Raw genomic sequence first — 11,229 nt, 5'->3', positions numbered from 1 at the left:
ATTATTCCAATTCTAGGTACCTGAGGTCCATTTAAAGAAAAAAAAATTAATGAGATGGTGACACAGGCACTGATTCTTAGACCTTCCAGAGTTCACCAAACTCCTCAGTCGAGGATGCCTTCATGGGCATACACCTATGCACTTAGAAGGGTCCCACACTTTGTTTCATGTCCTGCTGTTGTGAACTTGAAATTCTTATAGTTCTTCAGCAAGGAGTCTTGCATTCATTTGGCACTGGATCCCACAAAAGATGTAGTCAGTCCTGTCCCTAGGTTTCTAGGTATTAAATTTACCTAGAGTTCCCAATAATTTTGTGCCCACCCAACCTCTATATATTTAAAATTTGCCACTTCTCACCCAACAATTGTTGTTAACATAACAGTCAGGTGAGACTCTACAGCAGCCTTATTTCCTGTTATCCAAATCAGTGGTGCACAGGCTACAAGAGACCTGCAGTTATCTGCTGTGCTTAAAAAGCTGCTTCTCAGAACAAAAACTTCACATAGAACCCACTGGATATTTTGCCACTCAAAAACAAATGCACCTCAGCCGAAATCTCAATTCATCTCAACTGCTGGATAATGCAAATCCGTGCTGTAATAGTTGCCCAATTTCAACTATACATGTAACCAAAAAAAAAAAAAAAAAGACAAATTGTCAGCAATTCTCTGTGGTGGGAGGAACTCAAATAAAGATTTAGGGAAATCCTCATTTTCAAGGGTCACCAGCTAAAGAAACATTCATGTGAGCCAGCATTTCGTGTTCCTGAAATGCCCTGTGTCTATAGCGATCGGGTAGAAAAAGTCATTTCAAGTTCAAATATAACTTAGCGATTGCCACATGGTGCAGAATCTTTCCACCCCTAAGACTCCACAAACCCAATCAGACAAGTGGCCGTAATCTGACTCCCAGTGCACTGGGAGCCCAGGCGCAGGCAATGAGCGCTGCCCTCTAGCCAAAGGAGGCATGAGTGACAGACCCGCAGCCAGGCAGTGGGGGTAAGTCCTTCTTTGCCTTAAGGGAACAATGCTCTGACGAAAGATGAAACTCGGACTCTTTCATTACAGATACGTGTGCCTTCTCAGGCAGAATCTAGAAGGAAACTCTCGGGCAGGTGGGTGGTTCTTTCAGGGCTGGGTACCGGGCATATTCATAAGAGAGGAGAGGCAGAGAGAGGGCAGAAGAAAAGGGGTGCTTTGGAGCAAAATCCTCCAGGTACTGGAGACCTGTGAAAGCACAAGAAAATGACCCTATGGAGGTAAATCTATCTGTAGTATTTTTCATCAGAAAAATTACTCACCCATGGCCTCAGCTGTCCAGAAGTGGCTCAGGCTGGGCGTTCAGCTAGAAAGTAATGTGTCCGGCTCTGTACAACCCGGTCACATCAACAAACCCCCTTTGTTCTGGGGCGAAAGAAGCGAAACAAACGGTGATGATGTATTTCCAGGGAGTGTGAACAGGGAAGGGAACATTGACGATAGATAATTAAGAGGGGCTGTGAGAGAGCTGGGGTGAGCGCTTGTCAAGCCAGAGGTATGTATGTGCTGCCAGGGGACTTTGGGGTTCACAGCCGACTGAGGTTGGTCACTCTGCCCTGGAAAGAGATCAGCGTTTTGCGTGTTTTCAAAGAAAGCTAAAGGCATGCTTAAGGAGTCTATCTGTTTGGGGGCTTGGGGGGTTGGGTTTTTATTTCTCCGGCTGATAAAATCTTGAAGCTGAAAGAGCAACTGAGCTTCTCAGATTAGGTCTCTGGAGAGGGAGGCAAATGCACAGAGAATGATTAGGGAAGGTGAGGGAGAGGGTGCAGCAGGAAGGCGGCTTGTACACAGGGCGCCCTCTCCCAGATCCCTGTGCTGAGAATGGGACCTGCCGCATCCTGCCCACCTGGCTGCCTTAGCTTCCTGCCTTGTCCTCTTCCTTTTTCCCACTAAATCCAGCCACAGAGGACCATCGCCTGACATAGCACCTTGCCCTTTGCCATCTCGGCTACAGCCGTGGGCCACTGGTGAGTTCAGAAGCCAGCCTCGTAACATCTTTTTCAACTTGTGAGTTTCTCCCCCTTTGGGATACTTGTCATTTCTCCCCCAGGGCACCCTCGCTGCCCTGCTCCAAGTGCTGTTTTTGTCTCTTCCTCTAGGGAGTGTGATGTCATTGTCCTCCCAGCTGGGGTTTTTCCCAATTACATGATTCATTTAGAGGAGTTCACTGGGGCAAGGGACCGCTGGGGACAGGGCTGGCTGGTTCCCTTCTGGAGCCACCTAGGCTTGGGCAGAAAATGGGTTTTTCTTTCCAACTCTGAAGCAAATCCCCATGTCAAACCAGGGGCTGAGCCGAAATCCTAAAGGTCAGGGCGGCATTCCTCTGGTCCTTGTTGGTACAGCATGCCTCCACTCCCCAACCAGCTGGACCCGGGCTCCTGGGGACTGTAAGTGACTGGGGGCGGGGGGGGGGGGCGGGGGGGGGGGGAGTGCAGGGAAGGGCCCATGCTCCGTAGCCCGTCAGAGGGAAAGCTGCAACAATTCTAATCTGTTAAAATACCTGGCTTTCTTGTCTAACCCTTTTCACAGTCCCCTGGGATGAGAGTCTCCGCTAAATGCTCTCCACTCTCCTCCCCTCCCGCACTATCGCAGATGAAGGATAAGGGCAAATGTCTTGAATAATGGGGTAACTGGGGCCATTGCCTCCCAAGGGGAATCCTAACCATTTCTTGCCATTAATATCCTCAAACCCCATCCCTTCTCAGCTCTAAAGATCCAAAGACATTAAGAGGAAGAAAGGGTCTTCCATCCCAAAGGCTGCCTCGCTGCCCTACCCATCCTCCCCACCCCCCCAGCCCACAGGCGCGCAAGCTCCCCCCCCCCCAACGCCCCCTCCCCGCCCCAGGAAGAGGCACCAGCAGAATTTAGAGAAGGCCGTCCGGAAGACACTAGAGAAAAACCGCTCTCCGGAGCCTCCTGCTTTGAGGACCACGGTCTCCCTGGCCACACTCTCCTCGCCCACCGGCCTGCCGCAGCTCTGCCCAAGTCTCTCTCCCCCGCACTTGGCGGGCAGGGTGCCTGGGGCGCCGCTGGTACACACTGGCCTCCAGGATCCCCTCTGGGAGGTTTTATCTGAGAGGTAAACGTCAAGGGGTAGAGAGTCAGGCCCAAGAGAGGATGGTCCCTCAACCCTGCAAAAGTACGCGGAGGCCAGGATGCACTTTCCCGGGTGAGGTGCCTGCGCCTGGTACCCAGCGGGCGGGGCCGCTGCGTCTGTGCACCTGGCGCTGCCTGGAGCCCGCCCCGCCCAGGTGGCCGGTCCCCGCCCTCGGAGAGGCGCTCCGGGGCCCCTGGGGCCTGCGGTTGACGCGGCTCCGCGCCGCCTCCGGACCCGGGCGGGCTCCCGGACTCCTCCCACTGGCCGGGGAGAGCATGGCAGCGTCCCCTTCCCAGTCCCGGGTCCCAGCTGCGGCCCTGACTGTCCCCTCCGCCCCTGCCAGTCACCACGAGTTCCCCTCCCGCCAAACAAGATTCACCTTCTCCAAAGACAGCCTTCCAGCCTTCCAGCCTTCCTGGCTTCCTAGCAGGACTCGCCTTCATCCAGAGTCTCCAATGGGGGGAGAGAAGGGAGAGTCAGCTCTACAAATCCATTTCCAGAATGCCATTTGAACCATAAAGGACAAAACTGGAAAAGACCTCCCTTTTTTATGGCTGTAGGTTCCAAATAGAAATGACATGTAAAAAGCACCTTGAAACGTAAAAACTTGCTCTGAGGGAATTGACTACAAGGTAAATATACTTTATTCTTAATTCTTTAAGGAACTTGATTTAGACATTTTCCTTTCTAGGGACAATTCAGATAATTTTCCAGTGAAACTGGATGATCTTTGGATATTAACTCAAAGGAGATTAGAATAACAATCTCAATAGAATAACATAACAATATTTACTGTTAAAATAACCATAACAGTAATTACTTAATTATCTCCTTAAGAGATAATTAAGTAATTAAGGAGATTTTCCAGAAGCATTCTTTCTCTGTATGCAAATAACTTTTGGCCGGGTGGCCTCCCTACTGTGGGGCAAGACTTCGGGCCTGGACATCTTCACCTAAAGGCATAAACCTTGGATTGGTAGCTTCTGATGCCGATTTGTTTTTCCTTTCAGTAAGTGTGGACCTTTGTGTAGAAGAGAGAGTATCATGGTGGCCTTCAAAGGGGTCTGGACTCAAGCTTTCTGGAAGGCAGTCACGGCGGAATTTCTGGCTATGCTTATTTTTGTCCTGCTCAGCCTGGGATCCACCATCAACTGGGGTGGAGCAGAAAAGCCCTTACCGGTCGACATGGTTCTCATCTCCCTCTGCTTCGGACTCAGCATCGCAACTATGGTCCAGTGCTTTGGCCACATCAGTGGTGGCCACATCAACCCCGCCGTGACGGTGGCCATGGTGTGCACGAGGAGGATTAGCATTGCCAAGTCTGTCTTCTACATCACAGCCCAGTGCCTGGGTGCCATCATCGGAGCCGGGATTCTCTATCTGGTCACGCCTCCCAGTGTGGTGGGAGGCCTGGGAGTCACAACGGTACCACCTTTAGCTCTTGTTTTCAAACTCCGACTCTAGGCTTCTTATAGACTACCAAGTGACAACTGGTGGCTTAAGAGACCTTCCTAAAATTGCTAATTCATTCCCAGGGAATGTCTGATGACTCTTTTTTTTTTTTAATGACATTTTAATCCACATATTTTTTCAAATTTATTTATTTATTTATTTATTTATGGCTGTGTTGGGTCTTCGTTTCTGTGCGAGCGCTTTCTCTAGTTGCGGCAAGTGGGGGCCACTCTTCATCGCGGTGCGCGGGCCTCTCACCATCGCGGCCTCTCTTGTTGCGGAGCACAGGCTCCAGACGCGCAGGCTCAGCAATTGTGGCTCACGGGCCAAGTTGCTCCGCGGCATGTGGGATCTTCCCAGACCAGGGCTCGAACCCGTGTCCCCCGCATTGGCAGGCAGATTCTGAACCACTGCGCCACCAGGGAAGCCCCCTCTGATGACTCTTGATAGGGGTGAAAACTGATTCCAGCCACGCTGACTACATCATATGAAATCATTATGTGCTATTGAGTAACTTGAATAGCACTAAGTCTGGGTAGCACAAAAATTGTGTTGGTTTTTTTCCTCTCTCTCTCTATCCCAGTGACTATATTGACTATATATTTAACTTAAGGCATTTTTGTTACAATTATTTGTTGGTTCACTAGCAGAAGGAACAATTTTGTTTCTTGTCATGTGCCTGAGATTTAAAATGATCTGCATCGAGGGTCACACTTAAAAAAATAAACTGGCGTTTGATCCTAGTTTTGTTCTTAGCTGATTAGGAGTATCATTTGTTAGCTCAGCACCAGGGTTGATTAAAAAACCACACACGGTTTAAATTTTAATTGAAATATATATTAATTAATTTAAACCTAATTAATGGATTTAATCATTGCCTTATAAAATTACAAGACTCTAAAGAAACTCTTCTATAAGTTAAGTGCAGCAGTGGCATATTTTGCTTCCTTTGTAGAAAAGGACATTCAGCACAAACTCCCTCTTGGTCATTGTAAGAGTAATTAATTATCTGTGATGGCCCAAAATGAGTAGAAATTTATTTCTTCTTTTCTGAGGGGGCAGGGGTGCAAGTGTCTCAGCTAGGGGTGGGAAAGAAGACTCAAACTAATCATCAGTTTTTGAAGGGATAAAATGTGCCTTTCACAATGATACGTTATCATAGAAAATGTTCCCTTGCCTTAATTCAGATGGAGTATTTTTCTCTCTCCAGGTTCATGGAAATCTTAGCGCTGGTCACGGTCTCCTGGTGGAGTTGATAATCACATTTCAGTTGGTGTTTACTATTTTTGCCAGCTGTGATTCCAAACGGACTGATGTCACTGGTTCCATAGCTTTAGCAATTGGATTCTCTGTTGCAATTGGACATTTATTTGCAGTAAGTTTCCAAGCCCGTTTAAGCAATTGATCCATGTTGTTTATCCTCACCCTAGAGCTGGATGAAGATGTTATGTTTCACAGCTGTAGTTCTTTAGTATCCAGCTACGTCTGTCCATTTTAGGTGATTTTTCTGCTAACTTTGTGATGAGAACATTGATATGGCTTCTAACATCTGGACAGTTCCTCTAACTGACTTGGCAAATGGTAGCACATTGCAATGAAGTCTACCTGTTAGTAGCCCTGTTTCAGCAGTGTCTGAAGTTGTGTTCTGTTTCCCTATAGATCAATTACACTGGTGCCAGCATGAACCCCGCCCGATCCTTTGGACCTGCCGTTATCATGGGAAATTGGGAAAACCACTGGGTAACCACCATGTTCATTGTGCCTGTTTTCCTACAGTTGAGGACAATTACCCAGAGAGCTCTTTTTTTCCCATTATTTTGCTCACTAGTTTCTCTTCCTCCCAACTCTGAACCCCTAATTTATTACATCTTGCATAGAGACTAGGGAGAGACTAGGACAGATCTGCTACAAAACATCTCATATCAGTTCTGGGCCTTCAGAGACAGTCTTTTTTTTTTTTTTTTAAAGCACTGCTCTGGGCACTGTATCTGACAGACTTCAGCAGAATATATTGAACATGGAGTTTGCCTATATGGAACAAGTTAAAATCAGGGTGGTGAAGTGAATATGGTGTTTAAATAATTGAAAGTAAATCCTTCCCAGCAGTAACGTAAAATACGCTTGCAAAAAAAAAAAGAAGAAGAAGAAGAAGAGAAAGAGAAATGCTTAAAAGCATAGCCCATTGCAAAAATATTTACCTTTTTTGTTTACAAAAGCATGAACCCAGTTAATAGTATGGGAGTTGGAAGCATTTGAACTGCAGATGATGAGAAATAATTAGTGCAAATATTTATGCTATTATCACCATAACCATAGCTGGAAAAAGAAATGACTTTCAGAAAAGACACACTTCTCAGCCTCATGCCTACCCTACTTATTAACGTGGGGACAGTGCTTCCAGAGAGCAGTGGTATCCATTGTTAAATACCACAGTCAATTTCTTTTCAATTGTCTCTTACCAAAAAGAAATTTAAATCCGTTAAATGAATAATGTGGCAGTTTTGAAGACCTCTTACACACTAATTTACAATAACCAATAAAAATAGGTGTATGTCAGCCAGCTTCAAATGGAGCTTTTCTTTTCATGTATATGTTGTGAATGCTCTTTTACATCTTTTATTTTTAAATCATGAATGTAAGAATATGTCACTTATGTTTTTAATTTATGTTCTTATTGTAGTGTAGTGGATTTACAATGTTATGTTAGTTTCAGGTGTACAGCAAACTGACTCAGTTATACATACTCAGATTCTTTTCCATTGTAGGTGTCGCTTATGTTTTAATCTCACGCATACAGTGGTTATTGACACAGTCACACGCACTCAACCTTGATGTACGTTGCAAATGAGAAGAAATTGCCCCACTGCTATATGCATTCACTTCTAAGAAAAGTGTACCTATCTATTCCATTAAAGTAATCTATCCCATTAAATAACAGCATGAGAGTCAGTGATCAAAAGCAAGGTTTTGGACCCAGACATGAAAAACTTAGTCAACAATACCACCCATGAGATTGGTTACTTTGCCACTGATATTTGCATGTATGTCTCTAAAGATTTGCCATATTAATGGGAATACAAATTTGTAACGGGCAGTGTATAGATCTTATGATAAAAGTACAACTTTTAGGTCATCTTATTCAAACAATTTTTGTAAATAAAATTTAGAAAAATGACAACTTTTAATCCATGAGGACTTTAATATGTGAATGAAAATATATGTTTTTATTAATTACTTGAGTTGTGGTACACTAGTTAAAATTTAAGTAGCAAGAAAATCCTTAGCTGTTGATTGAATCCAAGGTTTCCTGTTGTTGCTATTTTATAACAAACTTAATCCTACAGAAAATGGATGTCCATTTTGTAGCAAAGCTTGTGTGAAATTAACAACTAATTTAAAGTATGTCTGTAGATAGATGGATAGACAATAAATAACAAGATATTAATGATGAATTTTGTGTGTAGTGTAATGACATTTTTTAGTCTTCTTTTCTGGATTTCTATATTTTTAGCAGTAGAACTTCTTTACCTTTATGAATTTTAAAAGTTACTTTAAAGGGCATTCTGAGTTTGGGAATAGCAACTTGAAACTGAGATTTGTTTATTTTTGAGAGCACGTGGCTAGACATCTTCTTCGTAGGTGTTTTGGGGGAAATGTCATAATGATTTAGCAGTCCCTTTTCTCCCTTGCGGGATTTGTGGCTTGTGGAATAGAACATACCAAATGAGATCTTACCAAAGGAACAAAGTGCAAAGACATTTAGAGGAGGGCTCTCATTTCTCCTTTGAAAGGGCATAGAGAAGGTAAACTCTGACATGGTTTCTTTCATGTTCAAGATAAGGAACCTGAACATAAGGTTCTTGTAGCCACTTTGTCAACAATTTCCCTGTACAGTGTATGTGTTCAGTTTCAGCTTAAAGTTTGAATTTTCTTTAGATTTTGCAATGAGGACGCTAGGTGAGCTTCGTTTCCAGAGAGTGTTTTAAGCCAGAAGCATTCATCAGACTTTTTTCAAATGAGAGAAGTGTAGCATCATAGAAAACAGTATAATGGTTCAAAAGAGAGGTCTGAAATCAGACAGACCTGAAATCCCAGCTCAACCACTTGCTAAGCATGAAATCTTAAGCAAGCTTCTCATCCTCTCTGCGTGTCCATTTTCTTACCCATAAAATGGAATAATAATAATATCTATCTCAAAGGTCATCATTCGAATTAAATGAGTTAATACAAGAAAAGCACTGAGTATAGCCAGCTGAGAAAGAGTGCTCAATAGACAGGGTTTTTGTTGCTCAAGTCTATCTGTTGAACGAATGTCTAATATTCTACAGCCTACGTGTGCTCTAAAGCAAGTGTTGAAGTTTATCCAAACTCAAAACCTGTTTTATTCTAGACACATAACTAATATGATAGAAACGTCCAGTTATTGAAATAAAATCCTATGGAATGGCTAATCCTCAACTAACCATCATCCATAAATGCAGTACAGATTTTTCCACCAAGTCATCAGTGTAAGAACCATGAAAGCACTCTGCAAGAAGATTAATGGGCAAACCATGAGGTTTTCTCTTAAATCAAATCACCAAACTTGAGAGAGGAAATCATGTAACATAAGGAAAGTGACTTATAGCCAGCCTAGTCCCATACATCTTTAAATTGTCTAGGAAACAATGGAATGGAGCAAGTTACAATGAAATTGGAACTATGAAGTACTTTACAAGTATTATTTCAATTTAATCCTGACAACCCATGAGGTATGTATTATTATTATCCCTGTTTTGCAGATGAGGAAATTAAGGTTTAGGAAGTTATGTAACAGATTCAAGCAGTAACAAGATTGCTAAGTGGTCGAGCTCATATTCCATTTATCATGCTGTACTGAATAATTAAAGCCCCAAGTGATACAATCTGTACTATGGCTGTGATTATGCAAAAGACCAATGTAAGATGGCAATATTAAGAAAAAAAGTACTCTCCAGAAAATTTTTCCTCTATTTCAGCTGAAGAAGTCGTACCCCCAAAGAGGACCTATCTTTACTGTAAGGATTATCAGAAAATGGAAAGAACATAATTAATGAAAGCAGGAAAAGAGAAGAGGAAACAGTCTTTTCTTATTTTCTGTTCAAATGTTATTTAGCAATATATGGATCTCTGATGTAGATTTAATGTATTCTCTTATTTTCTTTCCATTTCTCTCTCTCCTTTTTTAAAATGCATGACTCATTTGCTCTCTCTCTTTTTTTAAAAATAACGGCTTATGTCTTTTTTTTTTTTTTGGCTGTGTTGTGTCTTCACTGCTGCACACGGGCTTTTCTCTGGTTGCGGCGAACAGAGGCTACTCTTCATTGCAGTGTGGTGGCTTCTCTTGTTGCGGAGCATGGGCTCTAGGCACGCGGGCTTCAGTCATTGTGGCTTGTGGGCTGAGTAGTTGTGGCTCGTGGGCTCTAGAGCTCAGGCTCAGTAGTTGTGGCACACGGGCTTAGTTGCTCCGTGGCATGTGGGATCTTCCCGGACCAGGGCTCGAACCCATGTCCCCTGCATTGGCAGGCAGATTCTTAACCACTGCGCCACCAGGGAATCCCCACATTTGCTCTCTTAATTTAAACCAGCTAAGTTCTATATCCATACCTTGTTCAAAGGAATAGTTTTACTCTACTTACACTCTATAACTCTTCCATCTTTCCCCCAGATATATTGGGTTGGACCAATAATAGGAGCTGTCCTCGCTGGTGGCCTTTATGAGTATGTCTTTTGTCCAGATGTTGAACTCAAACGTCGTTTTAAAGAAGCCTTCAACAAAGCTGCCCAGCAAACAAAAGGGAGCTACATGGAGGTGGAGGACAACAGGAGCCAGGTAGAGACCGACGACTTGATTCTAAAACCTGGAGTGGTGCACGTGATCGACATTGACCGGGGTGAGGAAAAGAAGGGGAAAGACCCATCCGGAGAGGTGTTGTCTTCAGTATGACTAGAAGATAGCACTGAAAGCAGACAAGAGCCCTTAGAACGGTCCTCAGATTTTCTTCCGCCCATTAAGGAAACAGATTTGTTATAAATTAGACATGTGCAGGTTTGTTGTTTCATGTCATATTACTCAGTCTAGACAGTAAATATTTCATTATTTACCAAGGAGGAATGAAAGAAACCTATCATGAATTTCAAATCTAAAAAAAAAAAAAAAATCTTTTTGAAGTATCCCCAAAGCCAATGTGTATCTAGTTTATCTATTTGCTATTCATTAATAATCAATTTAAAATGTGTATCAAGATTTTATTAAGGCTTGCCTGACAACTTACAGACATACCTATCAGCTTACTCCTCCTCTCCCACGAAACCAGTATTGTCAATCCTCATTTGAGTATTTATTCTGTTAAATCAAGTTAATCAATGGCAAAACACAGAGTATGTCATAGAGCCATGCACATTCAAGAGAGCAAATACAACAAGCTCTTTTATAACCAGCTCCCCTAGGTTAAACTACCTCGGCAAAAGAATATTAACAAGAGTCATTGCTAGTGAATTGTTTTCATTTATATTTCAAATATCCAACTTTCAACCCAAACTCCAATTCATAATATTCCTTCCTCCTCCTTACTGCCCAAGGTAATATGGAACTAAAGCCCAGAAATTCAAAGAATGTTCAGA

The 11,229-nt window shown here is 43.2% G+C and overlaps 1 protein-coding gene across 2 annotated transcripts; it reads left to right on the top strand.

The window, feature by feature from the left end:
- The first annotated feature begins 966 nt into the window (after positions 1 to 966).
- On the top strand, positions 967 to 10,552 carry AQP4 (aquaporin 4). Of its 2 annotated transcripts, XM_068563134.1 has the most exons (5): positions 967 to 998; positions 4,146 to 4,560; positions 5,798 to 5,962; positions 6,247 to 6,327; positions 10,274 to 10,552. In XM_068563134.1, exons 1-5 carry the CDS (start codon positions 967 to 969, stop codon positions 10,550 to 10,552), a joined length of 972 nt encoding a protein of 323 aa, XP_068419235.1. The 2 variants fall into 2 exon arrangements, with proteins under 2 accessions (XP_068419235.1, XP_068419236.1); XM_068563135.1 differs by lacking the exon at positions 6,247 to 6,327.
- Positions 10,553 to 11,229: the final 677 nt, after the last annotated feature.

Source organism: Eschrichtius robustus, chromosome 14 (assembly GCF_028021215.1).
Source record: "Eschrichtius robustus isolate mEscRob2 chromosome 14, mEscRob2.pri, whole genome shotgun sequence".
In the NCBI taxonomy this organism is placed as follows: Eukaryota; Metazoa; Chordata; class Mammalia; order Artiodactyla; family Eschrichtiidae; genus Eschrichtius; species Eschrichtius robustus.
Note: the sequence above shows the minus strand (reverse complement) of the source record. Positions and strands in the feature narration are given on the sequence as shown.

Bases quoted from the DNA above. Each gene is read 5' to 3' on its own strand.
- AQP4 (XM_068563134.1), top strand. From the start codon at position 967: ATGAGTGACAGACCCGCAGCCAGGCAGTGGGG. The intron at 999-4,145 runs GTAAGTCCTTCT...TTTTCCTTTCAG, and splicing joins CCCGCAGCCAGGCAGTGGGG to TAAGTGTGGACCTTTGTGTA. The intron at 5,963-6,246 runs GTAAGTTTCCAA...GTTTCCCTATAG, and splicing joins CAATTGGACATTTATTTGCA to ATCAATTACACTGGTGCCAG.